The 22981-nt window shown below is 46.4% G+C and overlaps 1 protein-coding gene and 1 pseudogene across 4 annotated transcripts in view; one reads left to right on the top strand and one right to left on the bottom strand.

Annotated features, from left to right (window-relative positions):
* The window catches only part of FGFR2 (fibroblast growth factor receptor 2), a 102496-nt gene that overhangs the window by 69629 nt on the left and 9886 nt on the right, over positions 1 to 22981 (top strand). For all 4 annotated transcript variants that reach the window (XM_036898526.2, XM_036898519.2, XM_036898518.2 and 1 more), the window contains 4 exons: positions 10257 to 10408; positions 13226 to 13347; positions 16014 to 16124; positions 17566 to 17756. In XM_036898526.2, coding sequence (XP_036754421.1) covers positions 10257 to 10408; positions 13226 to 13347; positions 16014 to 16124; positions 17566 to 17756 — 576 coding nt within the window. The remainder of the gene's footprint in view (positions 1 to 10256; positions 10409 to 13225; positions 13348 to 16013; positions 16125 to 17565; positions 17757 to 22981) is intronic.
* LOC130684519 (tigger transposable element-derived protein 1-like) lies at positions 7246 to 9030 on the bottom strand (annotated as a pseudogene).

The following is a 22981-nucleotide window of genomic DNA, read 5'->3' as shown; positions in this document are numbered from 1 at the left end:
GTGGCTGTGGCTTTCTGGACGAGGCATTAGGAGGATTAGGAACAAGTTGGTTGGCACAGTTTGGGATGGATCTGGCTGTTCTCAACCCAGCTCCAGATCCTGGGGTGCACAGGTTCTTGTTGACTTTTTTGAAGCCATGTTTAAAGCATCTCTTTCTTCATGGAGGCTGCGGACAGCGTTCAGAGTTGTGCCAAGTGCAAGAAGATGCCCAAAGTGTGTTAACAGCAAGGGGGGGAGGGTGCCTGTGGGGTCACTTCTGCTGCCAAGAATCCTATTGTTACTAAAACAATGCCATGTCATTCTTGGGGCCAGGGAAGCAATGGCGGGGCCACCTGCCTAACTCTGGGAGAGTAAGAATCCTGACTCTTGGCCAGATAAACCTTCAGTGACCTTCAGGTGGGGTTCCCCCACCTGCCTCTCCTCTTTCTAGTTGTCTCTGGGCCATTCTTACAGCCATCTTGAGAACCTGACCTCTGGGAGTTGAAAAAGGGAGGGTTTTCCCCACCTTTATATTTTTTTCTAATAGGGAAAATGCTACCTTCTGGAGGAAACTTGTGACCGTTGTCCCATAATTATTTCATCATCTTTTTTTTCTGCAGCTGTTAACATCGCCCTTCTTTTTACTTAATATAAAAGAGGCAGATGCCCTTTAATCCCCTTGACTCAGCCCTAGTCATCATGTTTTCCATTCTCTCTGGCCGCCCGGCCTCCTGTTGTCCATCTCCACCTAAGCTGGCCATTTTCCCCACGCCCCCCTGTGCAACTGAGGGGGGATCCCTGAGCTCCCTTCTCCTTTTTCCTCCCTCCCTCCTTCTTTTCTTCATCATGGTTTCCGGAGTGCTTGGTCTAACCCAGGTTCAGTCAAGACACGTACTGCCTTCGCCAGTGGTTCCGGAGTTGCCTGAGATGCAGTGGCCTTGCGTTTCAGCAAGGTCCAGTAGTATACACGTAGCAGAGGACACTGGGCAAACACCAGTCCCCTGGAAAAATACATCTTTGGGAGGTGAATTATTTGGTAGAATGTTGACACACCTCAATTCCTGATATGTGTCAAATGGGATGACACATGTGTGATTCCCTGCAAAGAGCACCTACGAAGAGGTTGGTAAGCACGGCCCCTCTGGTGGAGGAGATCGCTATCGGGTATCTGGATAAAAGAGGGTTACTGGGCTGCAGCTGGAGTGAAAAGCCCCAGAAAGGCTGGCAGATATGTTGATGACAGGGAAAATACCACAGGTTGCCAAGCATGCCTTTACCTGGTGACAGGTGAGCCTGTAATCAGATGTCACGAGGATGGGTAGTTCCTAGGCCTTCAGGACACCACTTTTCATGCTGTGTTTGCATGACTCCTCTGCTGCACATGGGAAGCGCTGATAATGTCTTCATGCCGGAGCCCAAATTTTATCTTCTTGGCCCTGACCGGCCACCCCTCCTTTCCTCTCACGCATGCACAAAGCTTCTCATTCAGTCAGTCAATCATTGTTCTTTTTTTTAGAACAAGAGAAGTTTTTTGTTCTTTGGGTTTTTTATTATCCTATTGTAAGTTCTCCTTAACCTGTACTGGACTTACTGGCATATGACAGACATTTCAGTTTGTTAGTGTTTTTGAGCAAAAATATTTTTCTCCACTACTAAGAAGACATATCTTGCGATCATTTCCTAGAAACCGTGAGTTTTCTGAGACTCTTGAGCTTTGATGCTCAGGGAAAGAGAAAAACCTTTTTGTGGGGAGAGGTGGGTGACACATGGCATCTCCCTGTTCCCCTTGATGACTTGATCCCACATTCAGTGCCGGGGCTTGGCATGTGTTGAAGGGGACCGGCAAGGCCAGTCCAGAGAGGGGCACCTTCATGAGCTTGTCCACCCCTGCACAGGTCTCCAGGGCTGCGAGTGGACAGCAGGGGCTTCGGGAAGACATCCACGAGGTAAAGAGAGGGCCTTGTTTTCTGTGTTCTGCACCCATCACTTGGGTGGTGGGAGAGGGGTGCAGCAGAAAGTGAGGATGTTCAGGAGGCAGGTGGAATTTCAGGGTTTGCTGAACTGTTTTTTCAGTGAGTACACTGGGTTCTTTCTCTGAAGCCAGAAGTTTCCATAGGACAGAAAGGAGATTTAACTGTCTCTGTAAACAGATAGAGCTGTCTCCTGGGTGGGGAGACGCATACCCACCATCAGCATCTCAGAAGTGGCTGCAGGGTATTTGTTTCTCAGACTTAAGTTTCACCCTCTTGGTTGCTTATACAGGTAGATTGGAAACCAGAGAAAAATCAAGGGCAATCAGGGTCATCTTGTAACAACATCTTTGGGCAAATGGCATGTTGCCAGGGACATCACGAACAGGACAAAGATGTGGTATGGGGGCTGGTGTGTGTGATTCAGGAGCCAGTTCTTGGGGCTGTGTATTAATGCTTATTAAACACACGAGAAGGGAAGTTCTACTTCTAGCTGAACAACATGACCACAGAATGGTCTCTGTATTTTGATCAACCAAATGTTCTAATGAAAACTCACTGGTTCCAGAAAAGATGTGGGCAGTTAGAGTGATCATGGATGGCTAAGTGGAATCTGCCTTTGTGTGAGGGCACTTTGCCTTCCCCAGTCCCCATCTGGCTGTTCTCTCAGCCTCCAAAAGACAACAGTTTGACTAAGATCTGACCTGGATTTTGGCTGATGTGATCTAAGAACCAGCCCATCCGGGACAGCGAGCCATTGCTCTGATAGATAGGTTTGACTCTAGACTCCTGGGGAACTGCTGAGGGAAGGCAGAGACTTGCCCAGGGGCAAGAGTGAGTGTCTGATAAACTGCTTCGCCTCATGACCTACATTTTGTCATGGAAGGAAGAAATATCCAACCCCAGAAACCCCTTGAACCTTTATCTCAGCCACCTGGTGTGAGATGGTGAAAGCATTTTATTTGGCTATTGGGGAGTGCTGGGCAGGGCTGACAGCAAAAGTATGTTAACTCCAGGGCTTTATGTTCTGGTTTGGGAACGTGGATCTACAGCCTGAGTCAGAGGCTGGCTGTGGGCCAAGGGTGTTTGTGCAGCCTGAGGAATAAACACAGGTACTCACCACTCTTTCTGTGGCATCTCTGCATCTGCCTGCCCCGTGCCCTGGGAGGTCCCCTCTAGTTGTTCAGTCTGATCTTGTGTACAAAGAGAACACTTTCTTGGTGGCCCTGTAAATAAGGAAGTGTTTTTTTTCCTTGCTTTTCTTTTTCCTCTCCCATATGTACTGTGGAAATGTACAAAACACACATTCAGTTAAAAGTCTGATTTATGGCACGTGGTGAAGAGATTCTGGAAAGTGAGGGACCTGAGTGGAGACTGTGAAAATACACGCATGCTCAGAAAGTGCCTGCCAGGATGTGGGAGTGCGAAGACAGTGTGTATTGGAGTGTTAGCTTTACTGTTTATAAATAATTATCACTGTCAACGGAATCATTTAAAATAATATAAGAAGGAAACCCTGAACTTTAAAAAGAATATCTGATAGGGGGATTATGATTTTGTGCAAAAAGAAAAAAAAATAAGTGATAATCTAATAGTGCTGACCTAGTAAAAGGGTTAGAAGGTGGGCAGTGGGAATTGCTGGGCACGGTCCGAGGAAAGCAGTTTTAGTTAAACACAGTGTTTTCGGAGGAATCGCCTGCAAGGGATCGTTCCAAGTCCTGGAAACATGTTAGCTCTCAGAGTCAAACGGAGTGAAGAGAAAGTCAGTTGTATTTTACAGTCCCAGAGGGGATTTTAAAAGCATAGCAAAAGTGCATGGAGGTAAAATTAAGATATACCTCCATAGACAGTGATTGAATTCTGTAGTTTTGTATACTTTAGGCATTTTCTTAGCTTTTTTTCCCCTTTGTGTGTTTTACAAAAATATTGTCCCCATTTGTACATTGAATCTAAACCTCTACACTTCATCTGAACAAAATTTCCATAGGTAATCCTTTTTGTAAACACTTGAAAAAATTTAATAATAATGACAGCCACAAAGTTTACAAAAGTTTACAATTTTAAATGTATTCCCATTGAAACCTTGTTGAGACACTCTTGGGGGGGAAGATGTGTATGTATGTGAACTTCTGCAACAGGCTTGTGGGCGAAGATTCCTTTTGGGTCGTAGGTCAGCCACAGAGCAGTTACCTTCTGATTGAATGCAAGTTGTCCCTGTTCTTAGGACGATCTTACACTCCAGCTTTCCTTCTGCCCTGGGTCTGTTCCTTGATTCCAAGATCCTTATATTCCTGATTTGCTGTTTGGCTTGCTGGAGCCCCAACCCATCCTGGCTGTGAACAGAGGGTCTCACCTTCCAAACTGACTGGTCCTGCAGGCTGTCCTTCATGCCAGCAAGTTTTCTTTCTTCCTGTTGCACACTGAACAATGCTAGGCCCCAACTGCACCAGGCTCCCCAGAGGAAGGTGCCAATCATAAGCTCACTTAGATCTGGGCAGCAAAGGATTCTAACAAGGTTCTAAGCAAAATGACTGTGGTGTGGGTTGCTAATATTAACTGAGTTCTCAGCTAGTGTCAGGCTCAGTACTAAATGCTTTACGGGTATGACCTCATTTTACCCTTCCGGTAACTCTGTGGGGTGGGAACTGTTCTGGTCTCCTTTTAACAAGTGAGGAAACTCTAGTTTAGGAAGGTTAAGTGACCTCCCAAAGCTCTCACAGTCAGCAAGCATCAGAACTGCGACGTGGACCCCATAGTTGGACCGCACAGCCCCCATCGGTGCAGTTGGTCAGGAGCCACCGCCCGACACGGTGCCCGTGTCATAAATAATTACAGAGGAAGGGCACCACCTAGGGTTGGCTACATGGCTAGGGGCAGTCACTGGAGTGCCCATGTGGAAGGATGCAGACATGCCACAAAACCCAGCCTGTGGCACAGGGAAGGGGTGGAAGCAATGATGTCATCATTTGTAACTTATTGTAGAAGTCAGTGTATTTCAAGCCACATGCACTCCATTTTCTCTTCCCCCGTGACATGCTTCAGTTCAGATCCTTACTATTTTCAGAAATATTTATTTATTTATTTATTTATTGAAGGGTAGTTGACACACAGTATTACATTACATTAGTTTCAGGTGTACAACATAGTGATTCAACATTTATATACATGAGAAATATTTTTATTGTTAAATAAAGTACTTTCCTAAAACAAAAGAAATACATGTGCATGGTGATAAAGTTCAGATGGTTTAGAAAGCTCTGAAAATAAGACATACTCTATCCCCTTTGTCAACTTCTGATTCTCTCCCAAGGTGACCACTGCTAAGTCTCATATGCCCTTCCCGTAATTTGTGAAGAGAATGTCTGTGTTCTTACACCTCACAGCGGGAAGGCTGCTTTTCCACATCATATTCTGCAAGCCTTGCTGATGAGAGCAGAGCCTTTCGAGGACAAGGCACAGAAGCCCAGACAAGCTCTTCACCTGGTCACCTGGGACTGTATCCCGCCCCGCTGCCTGGACCCCCGGCCATTGTTTCCCCATGGGTTTCTCCTGTTCTCTGTTGCTCACAGCACACCATGACCTGTAGTGGAATTTTGGGTATCCTGTGGATTTAGGGTGGCAGGCTATGCTGCTGGTATTGCATGGGTTTCTGGCTAAAGAATTTGCCAGATCCTGGCCATTTGGGGCCTGTAATGTCTCATTTTGAGACTCTTGCTACTTTGCTTGGATCTTCTGTTGCCCCTGCCTATGATCCTCAAATACAAGTTCCCACTGCAGGAAGTGGTGATTTTGTCTGTTTACATAGGAGAATTTTATAGAAGGTTTTTTGGTCTGAAAACACCAGCATCCTTTTTTGCATTCGCAGCTCACAGCCTTGATGCAGGGCATTAGGATTTGAGGAAATAACTTTGGCCAAACCCATTCCTGAATCTTTCTGAGCCCTTCTCTGCAGATGGAGCTCAAGACATGTGTGTCATCCGTGGAAACTGTGGAGATCTTAATATTCTCTGAAAGATCTTGGTCTCTGATGAGCCCTGCAGCTTGAGGTCAGTGCGCTACAGTGAGAGTGGGTCCCATGTGGAGTCTATGAAGGGGTCTTTAAAGTTGTCTTGTGTGGCTAGAGTGGTGTCCCTGCCGAGACTGTGTCATTAGTGGCGAGCAGGGATTCCAGGGGAGTTCACACAGTTACCTTTTCATCATTTCCTCCTTACTTCTGCCATTTGTGCAGCCCAGACCCTTGGGTGTCAGTCCTCAGCCTCTTGGAGCCTTTCTACCCAAGAGCCCTCTCTCAGTTCCAAAACTAATGATTCTTCCATGACTTGAAAAAAAAAAAAATTTACGATGCGCACAATGAATAAACATGACTCATACTATCTGCATAATAAAATTTAGGAACAGCTCCCACTGCCAAAAGACTGCTCAGAAGTCTCAGAAGAAATGTTCTCATGTACATTTTAAAAGATAATAGAAATCCTGAGTTAAAAATCGCATACTTTTGATTTTAATACTGAAATCAACTTCCTATTCCTAAAATGATCCCACCCCCACCCCCACCCCCGCCAGTCCATTCTTGGGCATCTCCTCTGGCTTCCGCCCTGAGTTGAGAGCAAGCTAGATTTATGAAGGAGAAAATCAAGGTTTTCCAAATAGGATGTTCCTGGGAAAGTACAGGTCTCTTGGTTCCCTGTGGGACGATCCAGGTTCCACCCTGTGAAAGCTTATCCTGACTGATTGTTCATTTACCCTCTCTCTTTGCCACCTTGATTTAAAAGGTGTTTGTAAGCAGAGCTGGGAAGTATGGCTGATCTGGGCGGTCATGCGCGGGATAGAACTAGGGTGGGCAGGTGGCTGCTTTGGCGGGTCATGTTTTATTAACCCCATATTCCAACACTCTTGGGCCGAAGTTTTGTGCATGATTTAGAGTAAGGTGGTGTTCGAGCAGCCCATGACTGGACCAGAATTGTGTAATAAACTTCAGAAGTGGCCTTTGAGTAGGTTCTGCACATTTTCCTTAACAGAAACCAGTCCAGGGAAGACGATACAGACATAACTTGGGATATAGCAGGTTTGCTTCCAAACCACTGAAATAAAGCAAGAATCTTAATAAGGCAAGTCCAATGAATTTTTTGGTTTCCCAGTACATATGGCAGTTATGTTTACACTATGTGGTAGTCTGTTAAGTGTGTGATAGCATTATGTCTAAAAGAGTGTATGCACATTAATCAAAAAATAGTTAAAGAATGCTAACGTCACCTGAGCTTTCAGTGAGTCATGATCCTCTTGCTGGCCGGTGGTCTTACCCTGATGTTGGTGGCTATTGACTGATCAGGGCAGTGGTTGCTGAGGGTGGGGGTGGCTGTGGCAATTTCTTAAAATAAGACAGCACTGAAGTTTGCCACATTAACTGACTCTTCCTTTCACAAATGATTTCTTTATAGCATGTAGTGCTTTCTGATAGCCTTTTACCCACTGTTGAGCTTCTTTGGAAATTGAAGTCAGTCCTCTCAAACCTTGCTGCTGTTTTTATCAACCAAGTTTATGTAATATTCTAAATCCTTTGTTGTCATTTCATCCATCTTCACAGCATCTTCACCAGGAGTAGATTCTGTCTCACAAAACCACTCTCTTTGCTCATCAGTAAGAAGCAACTCCTTATCTGTTTAAGTTTGATCATAAGATTTCAGTAATTCAGTCCCATCTTCAGGCCTCACTCCTAGTCCTAGTTCTCTTGCTGTTTCTACCACATCTGCACTTACTTCTCATGCTGAAGTCTTGAACCCTTCAAAGTCATCTGTGACGTTTGGAAATCACTTCCTCTAAACTGTTAATGTTGGTATTTTGACCTCTTTGTATCAATCACAAATGTTGTCAATGGCATCTAGAATGGTGAATCCTTTCTAGAATGTTTTTAATTTATTTTGCCCAGGTCCATCAGAGGAATCACTATCTGTGGCTGCTCTAGCCTTATGAAATGTATTTCTTAAATAATAAGACTTGAAAGTCAGAATGACTCCTTGATCCATGGGCTGCAGAATGGATGTTGCGTTAGTAGGCATGATAACCACATTTATCTTTTTGTACATCTCCATCCGAGATCTTGGGTGACCAGGTGTATATTGTCAATAAGTGGTAATCTTTTGGAAGGAGTCTTTTTTCAGTAGGTTTCAACAGTAGGCTTAAAATTTTCAGTAAACCACATTATAAACAGATGTGCTGTCATCTAGGCTTTGTTCTTCCATTTCTAGAGCACAGGCAGAGTATATTTAGCATAGTTCTTAAGGGCCCTAGGATTTTTGGAATGATAAATTGGCCCCGGGTTTCAGCAATAAAGTGACATACAATAAAATGAGGTATGTCTGTATATTAAAGAAACAACTGTTTTACCAGACACAGACTGAAATGGGTGCATTAGCCCCTAACAGGAGAGTCAACCTGTCCTTTGAAGCTTTGAAGCCAGGTATTGACTTCTCCTCTCTAGCTATAAAAGTCATAGATGGCATCTTCCAACATAAGGCTGTTTTGTCCACACTGAAAATCTGTTTAGTGTAGCCACCTTCACTAAGTATCTTAGCTGGGTCTTCTGGATAACTTGCTATAGCTTCTCTATCAGCACTTGCAGCTTCTCCTATACTTTTATGTTACGGAGACCGTGCCTTTCCTTAAACCTCACGAACCAACCTCTGTTAGTTTCAGACGTTTTTCTGCAGCTTCCCCACATCTCTCAGTCTTCACAGAAGTCAAGAGAGTTAAGGACTTTGCTCTTAGGGGTTAGATTTTGGCTTAAGGGGTGTTGTGGCTGGTTTGATTTTCTCTCCAGACCACTCAAACGTTCTCCGTATCAGCAATACGGTTGTTATGCTTTCTTATCGTTTGTGTGTTCCCTGGAGGAGCACTTTTAAATTCCCTCAAGAACTTTTCCTTTGCTTTCACCACTTGGCCTGACTCTTTAATGCAAGAGGCCCGGCTTTTGACCTGTCTTGGCTTTCGACATACCTTCTTTGCTGAACTTAATCATTTCTAGCTTTTGATTTAAAATGAGAGACATGGGACCCTTCCTTTCACTTGAACACTTAGAGGCCATTGTAGGGTTATTAATTAGCCTGCTTTCAATATTGTGGAGTCTCAGGGAAAAGAGAGGCCCAGGAGAAGGAGAGAGGCAGGAGAGGAGAGCTGCAATTTGGTAGACCAGTCAGAACACACCCACGATCAATTAAGCTCACTGTCTTCTATGGGTGTGGTTCCTGGTGCCCCAAAACAGCTACAGAAGGAACATCAAAGTTCACTGACCATATATCACTACAACAAGTACCATAATAATGAAAAAGTTTGAAATACTCTGAGACTTGCCAAATTGGGATGCAGAGATAGGAAGCGAGCAGATGCCATTGGAAAAATGGTGCTGATAGTTTTGATTCAGGGTTGCCCCAAACATTCCATTTGTAAAAAAATGCAATGTCTGTAAAAAGGCAATAAAGCAACGTACACAAAAATGAGGTATGTCTGTATATTAAAGAAACAACCGTTTTACCAGACACAGACTGAAATGGGTGCAGGTAAATGAGAACAGTGCCTGCTGCCAGGTGGGAGAGGAGCTTCCCCGTGCGATGATGAACGGAAGGTGTTTTTTCTTTCTCTCGACTTTTTGTCCTGTGTTCAGTCTACTGGCTTCTGAAACCATTGTCGATAGGAGGCAGAGTCCATTTTCACCGAATGGCCTGGGCATCAGGCAGTTCCCAGGACTGGGAAGCGGCAGAGGATGGCCCCCCACTGCCCGGGTCCAGTCCCAGAGCTGGTTCCTTGGGATACGCTGCTTTACATTTATAAGGCAGGAAGTACTGAAGAGTTGATTTCCCCAAAGTTTTCTTGCAATTTCGCAAGCACAGCACTGACTGTGACCTGAGCTGGTCTACAGGAAGGCTGATCATCTGGGGTGGCTCCAGTACAGGTACAGAGGAAAAGGCAGTGCTGAAGCCCGTGGGGCTCTGTTTCTCCGTACTCAGGTGACTGTCTTGAGGAATTAGAGCAGAAAGAAGACTTACATTTGTATATTTTGATCAGTCTAACCGTGGTCTTAAAAGGTTAGAGGACCTGGTTTTTAGGAACACACGATTTGGATGAAATCTAGTTCTGCATGGACAGGAGGAGAGAAGAGTAGGAAGTCGCATGGCTCTGGTCCTACATTCGTGACTGGTCCGCTCCCTCCTGTGTTCCTTTTTGAGAGCTGACTGTCTGGCTGGGCCCCATCTGGCTTGCAGCCTTCTCAGGCGGGACCCGTGTTACAGGTATGTCTTTGCATTTTGTATCCAGGTTTCTGCTGAGTCCAGCTCCTCCATGAACTCCAACACCCCACTGGTGAGGATAACAACACGCCTCTCTTCAACAGCCGACACCCCCATGCTCGCAGGGGTCTCCGAGTATGAACTGCCTGAAGATCCAAAGTGGGAGTTTCCACGGGATAAGTGAGTACTTCTGTTGGGCACATTCCCCAGTGGAGATGTAGGCATAGATGGGGACGTTGGGTTGACATTTTTTTTTTAATGATCCTTAACCACAAAGGTCTTCCTTTGACAGTGTCAATAGGAGTGGGGAGGTTGTATTTCTGAACAGCTGTCTCCTGGAAAAGAAAAGAATTGATTCTCTTTTTGAATATTTTATGGCTCGTCCCCAAACAAGATGGTAGCTTATTAGCTTTTTTTTTTTTTTTTTAACTTTCTAGATAATTTAAACCCAGCCAGTTGGAATAAAAGTGGAATTATTCCATTTGTAACACAGATCTGACATTCCAACTTCTGGTGACTAGAACATGACTGTTTGGTAGGTCATCTGCTTAGAGAAATTAGGTGTGAAATATAAATTGCCTTAAGAATCTTCACTCAGTGTTGCCGTTTTTAAGGGTTATTCATGTAGTATGGGGCTGAAAAGCTTCCATGTGGTACCTGACCTCAGATTCCTGTGGCCATAATATTTTCCTCATTGGATCATATAGAGGTGCTCTGATAAGATGTTCAAAGCGTGGGCTCTGTTCAAGGCATTGCTGGGAGCAACATATATCTTGATGTGACTTCCCATCCATGTCTTTGGGCTCTGTTGGGCTAGACTGGAATCCTGGCTTGGCCAAGCCACTGACTGGGCACCCTTGTGTGAGTCACCTGATTCTCTGAACTTAATTCCTATAAAATGAGAATATGGTATAGACCTCCCTGTACTGGGCACAGTACTTGGCTCCTGGGAGTTGCCCTGCCCTCTCTTTCCCTTCATGCATTGGTAACCTGAGGACACCTCAGCAAGGTGTTGCTGGTAGGCATTGAGTCAGTGGAAGAGATCTTGGGCTCCCAGCCCTCTGTCTTCTAGACAGAGACCAAATTCCACACCCACCTGCAGAAATGAAGTCCGGTGGTGACTGAAGGGCCATCAGTTCTCTTCTGGGGTACCTCTTACAGTAATTAGAGTCTGAACAGCTTGGATGTAATGGCAGGTGGAGTTTGCTGACTCTACACCTGCCTCTAATCAACCGGAATAAGCTCTTACCTTGCTTCTATACAGATACCCTGTTTGTCTTGACATTTGCAGTATCTTCCTGAGAATATGTCAGAGAAGTGTTTAATTACAGTTGAAGGAATTCATACACAAATTTGGAAATTCAAAGATAAGCGTTTCCAATAAACTGGACCTGATGAGCTCTGTTTGGAAGGAGAGGTGGTTTACATGGCACTTGTGATTTTGGTTGGCACAACTCTCCACCAGTTCTGCTTCCCAGCAGCCAGTTTAGAAATACTTACTGTGCCGCAGGAGCTAGAACCACCTAACTGTATAGGTATCACTGATGGAGTGTGAATGGAAGTAATTTCAGGTTTATTTGTGTACTGTAGTGAAGAGACCATTCATTCATGACTTGTTCATTGAACGTTATTGGTGAGGCATTAGAAAAAATACAAAAGAGTAGTTTCTTTACCTGTAGAATGTAGAGCAAAGGGGTCATCTCTCGTGAACCCTCCTGTCTCCCTGGGTTTGATTATATAGGCAGGTGGGTTCATGGGCTTTCCTGTGGTGAAGGACGGCAGCTGTCTGGTTCAGTCCGTAGTTCTTGCCACCAGTGACACTGTAGTCAACAGTGGGAGTCTGTATGTGCCTCACTGGAAGCTCCACCTGGGGGTACTTGGTGTGTGGAAAATCTGAGTGCTGAGCATTTCAGAACTGTTGAGCGCAGACGTAGGTGGAGCAGATTTCCAATGAATGAAGGCTATTTAGAAGCGGTTTATTAGATCAGAGGCAGAAGTTACACAAAGAAGGGATTGTTATGCTTGTAGTAGCAGGGCAATCGGACATAAATTAGCCATTTTCCAATGCAAATGTTTATTTTCTGCCAAGATATTAAATTTAATTTTAGTTCGGGATAGAAACAGAATGACCTCAGCATAGCTTATGCTGCCCTCAGTCTTTGCTCTTGCAAACCGTTGTGTACTTACCATAAATACTGTTTATTTGTTAAAGGGAGCTCAATATGCTGTGTTATGCTTAAGTGAAAAAAAAAAAACCACATTCATAAATATTCCAGAGACTTCTCCATTCTGTTGGCTTCAGTAATACTCAAGGACAACATATGGCTATTAGTATAATATGCATAGAACTTCTGAGCTTAGAAATTCAGTTTATTATGTTCGTTTTGGATTTTCTTCATTATTTTGGGTAGTTTAGGATTTCTAGATTGTTATGTCAATAACCACCTCCCCTCCCACATTTCCAGAATTTTCTTTTTCCTTTAGGGAAAAATAAGTGATTCCTTGATATGTGTTTAAGATTCTTACCATGTAATGTGGCCAGGAATGTGACCATAAAGCAGTTTCAAAACAGTGGGTTTGTATTTGAATAATAGTGATTTTAAAGACATCACAGAGACAAAAAATAAGAACAAGCTTTAACATTTTTCTTTGAGACATTCTAAATTCCGAATATTCGACTGGCTCAAGATCAAAAGCTTCTCGCTGTTAGCACTCAGGAAGGCTGACCACCTCACCAGCAAGGATCCCTTCCATAAAGAAAATAAATTGGGAATACAAATGTGAAATTTAATAACGGTTCCTCCAGTAACTGACATTCTCTAAAACGTCCCTAAGAAAATACGCAAGCACGTGCGTACCCAAGTCTCATTAGTTCCATATGATAAGTGCTCCAAGCTTTTGCAAGCTGCCGAAAGATCGGTCTGTTTAGTTCTGGAATCTCCCTCTTTACGCCCCTTCACCAGATGCTGCGTGCTAATCCCCTGTTTACACATTTAGGCTGACGCTGGGCAAGCCCCTGGGGGAAGGTTGCTTTGGGCAAGTGGTCATGGCTGAAGCTGTGGGAATCGACAAAGAAAAGCCCAAGGAGGCCGTCACTGTGGCAGTGAAGATGTTGAAAGGTGAGTGGGAAGAGGGTGGGTGGGGGCGGGGAGGGCGGGAAAGTCTTATCAAGAATGTTCCTTCTGTGGCATGTGAACTCTATCATGGCAGGGGGTCAGAGAGCACATAGTTGACCCAGGGGTTGAGAAGTTTTCGTTATAAATCAGCATCTTGGACAGACTATTTATCTTGAGCTGTGTGCAATAGTAAAAAAGAAAAGCCGGTTTTATCAGAAAGTGGTAGCCTTCCAGGTTGTGTTATTCTTTGACTCCTTAAAGATGAGGGTGATTTTTTTTATTCCCTTTATATTTGTATGTGCTTAGAAAGTATTGACTCACATATAATCGGCTAATTTAGTTGAGTGTTGGTATGTTGGATTTGGGGCCAAACGTTAACCTTCAAATAAAGGAAAATTGGCAGTTTTGGAAGGAGCCGGGGAGGCACAGGGAGAGGCCTCACCTCTTTCGCAAGAGGAACAAGGCAGAAATGACACTGGTCTGGGAGGGTCACTTAGAGAGCTGAAGGAACTAACAGGATTGGCTCTGTGTGTGTGTGTGTGTGTGTTTGTGTGTGTGTGTGTGTGTGTGTAAACCATTCTGGAACATGTAAACCGTTACCCCAAGATGTCAGCGTCGAGTGGTGTTCGTGGGAGGCCGAAAGTTTCTGCATTAACCTTCCGACCCTGCTTTGTGCCTACGTCCAAGGAGCTTGAAGAACTGTAATCATTAACTTCTTCCCCTGCAGAATTCTTTTATGAGAGGGGCTATGGGGAACGGTCATATTATAAGTCCTGTTGTGCGATCTCAGAAAGGACATCCCAGCCGAGCGTTTCCCACGAGTCCAGGAGAGAGAGCTGATCTCGTCTCGCGACAGGGGTGGTGATGTGTTTAAACGTGTTGGGAATTAGGTCTCTTCTTTCCTTCGTGTGTTCTTGTGGGATACTCCCCTGCCCCTCCTTGAGGGGAAGTAGCAAGGTGGGAATAGTCAAAAAGGTGTTGGCTTTTTTAAGCTGTTGATCTCAATGGCTCCCTGGGAAAGCTAGGGTGCTTTGAGCTGCTCCCCGCCGTGAGGTTTGATGTTCTTACCCCATGTATCTTGGCTCCACCAGCAGAGGCAGCCCCCTGGTTTGCATCCTGCATGCCCAGGGCCTGCCTTGCACGCCCTCGCTCTCCTGGGGGCCAGGTGTGGCGGGCCGATGCGCTGCCGCCGCCAGCCTGCAGCCCTGGGCCTGTACGGGGTGAGTGCGAGAAAGGCCCCAGCTTCTAGTCTCTGGGCAGAACTTCTGATTTGGTTTATGGAGCTCAGAAAGGGAGGTCTGGGAGTTCACTTCCTCTGGTGGACCCAGGTGGGCCTTCCCCGATAGAACGGAGAAGGACGTCAGCACAGAGCCCTTAGGACGTGTCCCTTTTTATAGCCAGTGGGTGGCACAGACCCTAGAGGAGAACACTGAGCGCAGTGACCCCGGGCATCCTCTTCCTCTGCCTGGCAGGGCTCAGCTCATGTGCATCAGAGTATCTACATATCTGTCTTATCTGTATAGCTGTGTAGACATAGTGTGTGTGCGTGTATAAGTTTAATATAAAAATACATATTTTAATTTAAAAACTTAAAAAAAATTGAAGTGGAGTTGACATAATATAATAGTTTCAGGTGTACAGCATAGTGATTTGACATTTTTATACATTACAAAGTGCTCACCACTATAGGGGTGCCTGCCATTTGTCACCATACCGAGTTACTGCAGTCTCGGTGACTTCCCACACCATGCCTGTCACTGTGACTGGCTTATTTCGTGACCGGAGGTTCGTGCCTCTTGCTGCCCTCCACCTCGCGTCAGTGTGTGCTTCGCACTCCGGTCAGTAGCGTTGCTCTGCCTTTTGCTGAGTAAAGGTGCTTCCCCCACATGGCTCCTGTCCACGCCCCCATCTCAGGGTTCAGTAAGCACAGCCTTTTCTGTATTGGATTTGCTTAAAGTGGGGACGTGGGGAAGTCATGCCACTTTCTAGAAGCTAATGGTTGAGCCTGTGTATGCAGGACCTGAGCCATTCTTGCTTGACATTACAGCAAACGGGTTTATAATCTTATTTTTTAGGATGGGAATCACAGCCTCCTTTTAGAAGCCCACTCAAAACTCACATGCGCGTGTGCACGCGCACACACACACACACTTTTGTACATGTTCATGAGCCACAGACCTGCCTGGGAATGCTCAGGGGCTGGAGGGCTTGGGGTAGCAGCACTTGGTTCAGAGAAAGTCTGCAGTGATGTAGGATGCCCCGTCCTGTCCCACGTACCCCCCAACTCTGATGTCCTCAGGGCTGCTTCAGGCTCCGTGAAGTTGGGTGTGGTTTTCCGAGGCACCTTAGATCTGCCAGAGAATGGGATTATTTTGCATAGAGTTTAACACCCCCACACTTGTGAGATTTGCTGGAAAAGAGTAGACCCTAGCGCCAGAGGCCTCTATTCTAGTCATGCCTTTTGACCCTGTTGACCCCAGATTAGTTATTTGACATGGAGCAGCACAGTCCCCATCTGGCCTTGGCCAATAAGATGAAGGAGATGACTTGGAAGGTCTCTCCTGGTTCTAAAATTCAGTTTTCTGCTGCTTTGGCAGTTTTGGCAGCTAACAGCCTCAGACAACGGGTAGAAGGGACTATTTGATTTTTAATTTATCTGATGTTTGTAGATGATGCCACAGAGAAGGACCTTTCTGACCTGGTGTCAGAGATGGAGATGATGAAGATGATTGGAAAACACAAGAATATCATCAACCTCCTCGGAGCCTGCACTCAGGATGGTGAGTAGGGGGAAAATCTTTCGCTCTCTCCAAACAACCTGTGCTTTAGGGTGAGCATCATTTTAGAAACAGTTGGATCTTGCTTTGAGGGCACCTCAAGTGCGTGTTTAAAGTGCTCTTGAGGAAGATGTTCCTGGCCATGAACACAAAGGGGGCTCTGTGACCGCCCCTGGGGGACTAGGGAAAGGTGGGTGTAGGGTGGAGACTTCAGGCGGGAGGGCCTTGTACCAACCTGTTGTTTTTAGGGCACAACCTAGAGAGTATTTGGAAAAGGTGGGCTCCTTATGTTATTGTTCTGTGGTGCTAAGAGAGATTTCTCAAAACAGGATCCTGCGTTTTAGTTGACAAATCACTTAAAGTGGGGATGGAGGAAGCCATGTCTTGCTATGGACAGCAGGTGGCTGCCCCCCACCCAGGAGTAGCTCAGAAGAGGAAAGAGTGGCAGGAAGGGACACATTATCTTCCTGAGAGGGAAGAGACCCCTGGCCTGTCATCCAAGGGTGCCTGGTACTTTCCAGTGCCCAGAACTGATGGGGCATCAGTTTGATGCTAGCTAATAAACTTGAAAATGCTGTCTTGGCCCTGGCAATTTCTCTTTTGGATGTATACCAGGATTTGGGAGGCTTTTTCTGTGAAGTGTGGTTGTAAATATTTTCAGCTTTGTGGGCCTGCTGGTCTTTTTTAGGACAACTCCTCATCTCTGTTGCTGGGAGAAGACAGTCACAGACAATTGAGAAATGAACGGCCTGGCTCTGTGCCAATATGACTGAATGACAAAAACAGGCAGTGGGCAGGATATGGCCTGTGGGCTGTAGTTTGCCAACCCTTAGTCCATATACCCTGGAGAGAGGACTGCATGAGGGTGTAAGCAGATGTGCAGAAATGTTCACTGTGCACGGTTAGGACCCAAACCTGAGAGCAGCCCATAGGGGAGCGGGTAAATGCAATCCAGTATTTTTATATGATAAGAGTATATGTAGCTATGAAAAGGAACTATCTAGATTATTTTTATCAACCTGACTGGGTTCCAAAAGCATAGTAGGTGTGGAAGGATGTTGCAGAGCTATATCTTTATTATTCATCTGGTTAAAAATAGTACATGGTTTATTGATACATAGGTGTATGTCAAATGGCTGAAATGAACAGGAAGGAGCAAATTTATGGTAGCTATAGATTTCCAAGAGGGCTCAGGGGAGAGATGGGATGGTTGGGAAAGGGCCCTCCCTGGATCTGTTTTATTTCTTAAAGACTTTTGAAGCCATCTTGACCACGTGTCGATGATGATTTTGGGGAGATTAGAATGCAGGGGTTCTGTTGTTGTGTGTGCTTTTCTGTATGTTTACCTAAAGAAGTACTGGATTATAAAGCTGAAACTTTACTGAGCTGCCTGAGGGCAGATCAGGGTTTGCTGCCTTAGAGAGCTCGTCTTCTCCGTCTCCAGGGCCGCTGTATGTCATAGTCGAGTATGCCTCGAAAGGCAACCTCCGTGAATACCTCCGGGCCCGGAGGCCGCCTGGGATGGAGTACTCCTATGACATTAACCGTGTTCCCGAGGAGCAGATGACCTTCAAGGACTTGGTGTCTTGCACCTACCAGCTGGCCAGAGGCATGGAATATTTGGCTTCCCAAAAAGTGAGTCCTTCACCTTCTGGGTTGGGTGGATTCCAGTTAAAAAAATGTCTTTGAAGAAAACAAGCAGTTTGGACGCACTTGTTTGCTAAATCAAGCCCTTGCATGTCTTATACAACCTGGAAAATATTTTTTGCATTATTCACATTAGGGTTTATGAACACCTGAAAAGCCAAAGTAGCCTCATAAACCCAGCATTGCAGAGATGAGCAGGAGAGATGTCTCGTCTCTGAGGCTGGGCTGGGTATGACTCTCCTGGGATTCAGCTCTCTGGGTAGAGAGGAGCTGGCTTAGGGGAGTGCTGCCTTTAATGCTGATGATTTTGTGGCTTTATTTTTGTGGTTTATAGAGTTTTGGGACATAGACTTTTAATGCTGTATTTACAGCTTTGAGTTTGAAATGGCTTTAAATAGTCTAAGAATAAAGATCCAGTGAAGGGATATTATAGTAACATTGAGTCCTGGATATCATCTGGGTTTATTTTGTCTCATTTAGTGGGTAACCCTCTGCAGTTAGAAGTTGGCCAGGTCCCCTGAGGTGAATTGCCTGCATTCCAAGCATGCCACTTGCAGTGGAACTTTAAACATCTGAGTTATTCTGAAAGCAGTTAGACAGGTGCCCAGATATCCTCTGGGGCATTTTTGGATGACAAGACACCCTTCCTGGGCCCCTGTGTGGCGAGGACACAAGAGGTAGGATCAGTTCCTACCTGTGATGGAGCGTGATGGAGCCCCAGGATTCCTCAGGCCTTCGGAGAAATGAGACCCTCTGGCAGGCGTGGATCGTGTGTCACCTGGGGGCCCAGGCTGGGTCGTGGCCATGCCAGTCATGACTGAGCAGGGCTACCTATCAGATCATTCAGCATGCAGGGGCTCAGGGAGGGTGGCTGCACCTCAGCCCCTGCTCTCTGTGGCCACGTAGGAACATGGTCAGAACTACCACGTGATCTGTTTCTTGTTTTGTTTTTTATTTTCAAGACAGTCCAGACTTGAAGACTCTAAGATTTTTTTCCTATAAGTCTCCCAATGTGTAGATTTTAGGAAACAGAATTTTGATCCTGCGATTATGTGCAGTGCACATACACAGGGGAGTTAGCCAACTGTACAGCCCTTGGCACGAGGAAACTGTCTGATCCAGAATGTGGGACGTTTGACAAGACATTGCTTCAAAATGTCAACGTCACGAAAGACAAAAAAAAAAAAAAATGCTGTGCAGACAGTTCCAGATCAGCAGAGGCTTAAGATACATGCTGGCTAGATGTGCACGTGTGATCCTGGACTGGGTCCTACCGGGAATGGGAGTTTGGGGGACAGCTTTACAAAGGACATTTATGAAAATAGAAGTTTGAATATGGATTGTGTGCTAGATAACATGACTGTATCAGTGTGAAGTCTGGGGTGGAGGTTGTTGTGGTGTGTGAAGGTAGTGAATACATACTCAGGCATTTAGATGAGAAGTGTCAGTGAGGCTTGCAACTCACTTTTAAATAGTTCAGCCAAAACAGTATGTGTGTGTGTGTGTGTGTGTGTGTGTGTGTGTGTGTGTGTGCACGCATGTGCATGCCAAGAGGGTGGGGGTGGAGACAGAACAAATAAACATAACAAGCCAGTCTGGCAAAACATGGATATCTCTTATTGTATTTCACTTTTTCTATAGCTTTGAAATATTCCTAAATAAAACACTGGCCCTCTGGTCTCTCTCAGTCCGTGTCCTCTGCGTGTGGGAGAGAAGGAAGCATTTTTGGTGCTGCTACTAATACAAACGAGGTAGGAGGGCTGGCCTGGCCACTCCATGGACCCTTCATGAGCCCCTTTGAGCACTCCTGGCCTGGATGCCTCGTGCCCTAGGTCAGGCTCCCACATGGGGAGGCCAGGGCGGACATAATCCTTGAATTCCTGGAGCAGAAACCCTGGGGGACAGCAGGAGAGATCAGTAATAAAAGTGTGGGAATAAAAAAAAGTATGTAAAAGGTTCAGAAATGTGCATGGGATCAGGATGGGGATTTAGGTGGCTCGTGAGCACTCCTGAGAGGGGTGAGCTGGTGGAGCCTCTAGGGAGAGATTTGGTATAGGGGGTGGGGAGGAGAGGACATGTGGCTGGGCTGGAGACAAGCAGGCCTGCCCATTCCGGTCCTCACGGACCCAGGCAAGGACTCTGGACCACGCGCAGCGAGGGAGGCCACCGACAGGGAGTGACTGATCAGACTTGTGCCATAAGCTCACTTGGTCTCATGCAGCTTGCAAGGAAGGTTGGGGGCCCTGAGTCCTGGGAAAGGTGATGGTGGTTTGGGCTGGGGGTTACTGGCTCCAGTAGCCCCTAGAGAAATAGATCAAATTGAGATCTATTTTGCTATCAGGATGGTAAATGGATTGATTGGACGTAGGAGAGAAAGTGGGAGGGAGAGTGGGTCATGGACCTGCAACTGGAGAGATGGGATGGTGGTGTAGCTTATGAGGATGAAGACTGGGGATGGGCAAGTATGGTGGGAATAGGTTTTAGTGGAAAATCCAAGGTGCATTTTGAACATGTCCAAGAGTCATTCAAGGGCAGACACCGACCAGGAAGCTACAGGCTGAAGCTCAGCTCGGAGGGCTGTGCCAGGCTTTGGGAGCCTGCAAAGGAAGTCTTGGCTGAGGTCTTGGGGATCGGCAGAGGAGGGGGGTTAGAAGCCTGGAGGCCAGCGCTGAGGGAATTCTCAAATCTAGAGATTGGCTGAAAGTGCAGGAAATGGCAGTGGAGGCTGAGAAGACAGGGCCAGAGGGGAGGAGGAAACCAAGGCTGCGGGGCACAGAGGCCACGCAGGTGTTCCAGGCGGTGTGGTCTGCTGTGCGTCCTTCTGCTCGGAATGAGGAGAGAAGGGTGGTGTGTGCGTGTTGGGTCTGGCTCATGGAGCCAGTGGTGCCCCCCAACCCCATCATATCCCAGCCCTAAGAACCCAGATCCTTCCTGTTTTGAAGCTGCTCGATATGGTGGAGAGAAAAGAAGCAGAAGAACTTTGGGAAATGGGACAAATGAATACATTTTAGAATGACAGACTGAAAATACCCTTATTAATAGTGTTTGTGATGATAGTAATTATCATTATTGCCTATCACTACCACTTCTTGAGAACTTAACGTCTGCCAGGCACAGGGCAAGCGTCTCACAGTGTCATCCGTAACCTCAGAACAGCTCTGAGGTAGGTGCGGTTAAATCCCCATTTCGTGGGTAAGACTGAGGAAGCGCTGTTAACTGTAGGGATGGTTCCATTTGGGTGGGAAGCAAAGCTTTGAGTCCTGGTGTGTCTGAGTCACTGTCCTCATTTCCAAGGTGGGGTCTCATAGATGCACAAAGCAGCCGGTCCCAGCCTGGCCTTTTGGTTTTCCGCCCACTCCTACCACTGCCCAGCCGGCCTCCCCTGCCCTTGGATAATCCCTGCCTCTCTCCTGACCGAGGGGAAGACCAGTGAGATGCCCTGGCCCAGGGCTTACTGCACCAAGCAGGGTACAGTAGAAGGGACAGAGTCCTGTTCTGTAGGGCTTGGCAGGGTTCAAGGCCCTAGGGCAGGTTTGAAGCCAGTGGTAGAGGAAGGTCTTTAGACTGGTTCCCCCAAGTGGAACCAGCTTCTGAAAGTGGAGAACTTATTCCTGATGGTGGAGAATGAGAAGCAGGGCACGATCAGACCCGCCTACCCACCCGCCTATTTGTGGGCCGCCATGGGCTTGTTAGCCGTGCAGGGGTCTGTCCCGTGACCTCTCTGGCTGGCTCTTGATGGGGCGTAATGATGATTCAGCTCAGTAAATGGTCACTGGGTCAGGCTCTGTGCTCCGTGCTGGGAATGTGGAGATGGACATGCACGGCTTGTCCTCAGCCGCTTTCAGCTGTGCGTGCATGTGGGGATCGGGGCAGACGAGAACAGAACCACCGTGACGTGTACAGTCATACAATTAGGCAATGGGGTACTTGAGCCTTAACACAAATTCTGAAAGCCTTGCTCTTTGTAGTCCAAAGTACACTAAATTTTCTTTTTTACCAAATCCCCAAACCAGGTAGTTCTCTAAGCTATTAAACCTGAGCTGTCTTGTTTGTTTTTTCAGCAAGCCCACCCCAGTTTCCCCATCTGAAAAGTGGGTGTAATAACTACTTATCGGTTGCCATGGGGATTTAATGTGTCAGCTGTGCAGAAGCACCAGGCACACTGTCTGGGCCATAGTGCATTTGTCTTCCTTCCCTTAGCGACCCTTTGACCTTCACTTATTAAAACTGTGGAATACCTGATAGTCTGAGGGCCTAAAATGAGCAGCTCTGTGCTGGAGAACAACCCAGATGTCTGTGGACGATGGGAATTTGGCTTGGCTTTCTTTTCTTTTTCATAGCTGTTGGTTCCAAGTCTTCTTGTTCGGCCTAGAGGGTGGGCCTCGGCAGGTCCCAGCACCTGGGAGGCGGGCGGTGGGTGCTGGATTTGGACTCTCTGAGAGCATGGTGGAGTTGCTTGCCGTGTGTCTGAGTTGGGTGCTGATGTGTGATCGGAGCCCAGGGCTCGGGACGCCAGATTGCTCACAGCTTGCCAAATGCACAGAGCTTGTGTCGGCAGGGAGCATGCTGGCGGGAGAGCTTGGCCCTGGGCTTGGAAGTTCCATTTGAAGAGGCCTCCAGAACTGTGAATGTGGCTGGGTCCCAGGCGGCTCTGTGGGCTCTCACATTTCCTGCTTCCATTCTGGCCCCACAGGCACGCTGTGGGCCTTCCGTGCTTCCCCTTTTCTGAGCTTAGCTGCTCCAGTGGGCTACAGACACAGAGAAAAACAAGGAATAATTGGGGGGTGGACAGAAAAAAAGAATTTCTAGCATGTTCTTCAGAGAGAGAGTTAGGCTTGCTCCTTTTGTAATTGGCCGTTTCCTGGAGTGTCCATCTGAAATCAGCCCATCTCACCATTGTCAAATGGCATGAAAAGACTCTCTCCTTTATATGATAGTTACCCTTTGCCTGGAACCTGTGTAAAAGCATTTGATAAGGGTGTTTGTTCCCTTCTTTATGCCTTACCTTTCCCCCAAGATAGGGGGTGATGATTTGGGACCCTAATAACCATGCATCATTTTGAAACTTTGGTATATACATAAAAATATATAAATGTAGCACATAGAGCAGCTTACAAAAGTATATGGTTTGTAGGAAGGAAAAATAGAGGTTATAACTAGACCTTTCTGAGACCAGAGAGTTAGAATCACGACTGCAAGTCAGCTGCCCTATA

This window comes from Manis pentadactyla, chromosome 8 (genome assembly GCF_030020395.1).
Source record: "Manis pentadactyla isolate mManPen7 chromosome 8, mManPen7.hap1, whole genome shotgun sequence".
Taxonomy (NCBI): Eukaryota; Metazoa; Chordata; class Mammalia; order Pholidota; family Manidae; genus Manis; species Manis pentadactyla.
The sequence above is the reverse complement of the archived record's forward strand: the minus strand, read 5'-3'. Positions and strand labels throughout refer to the sequence as shown.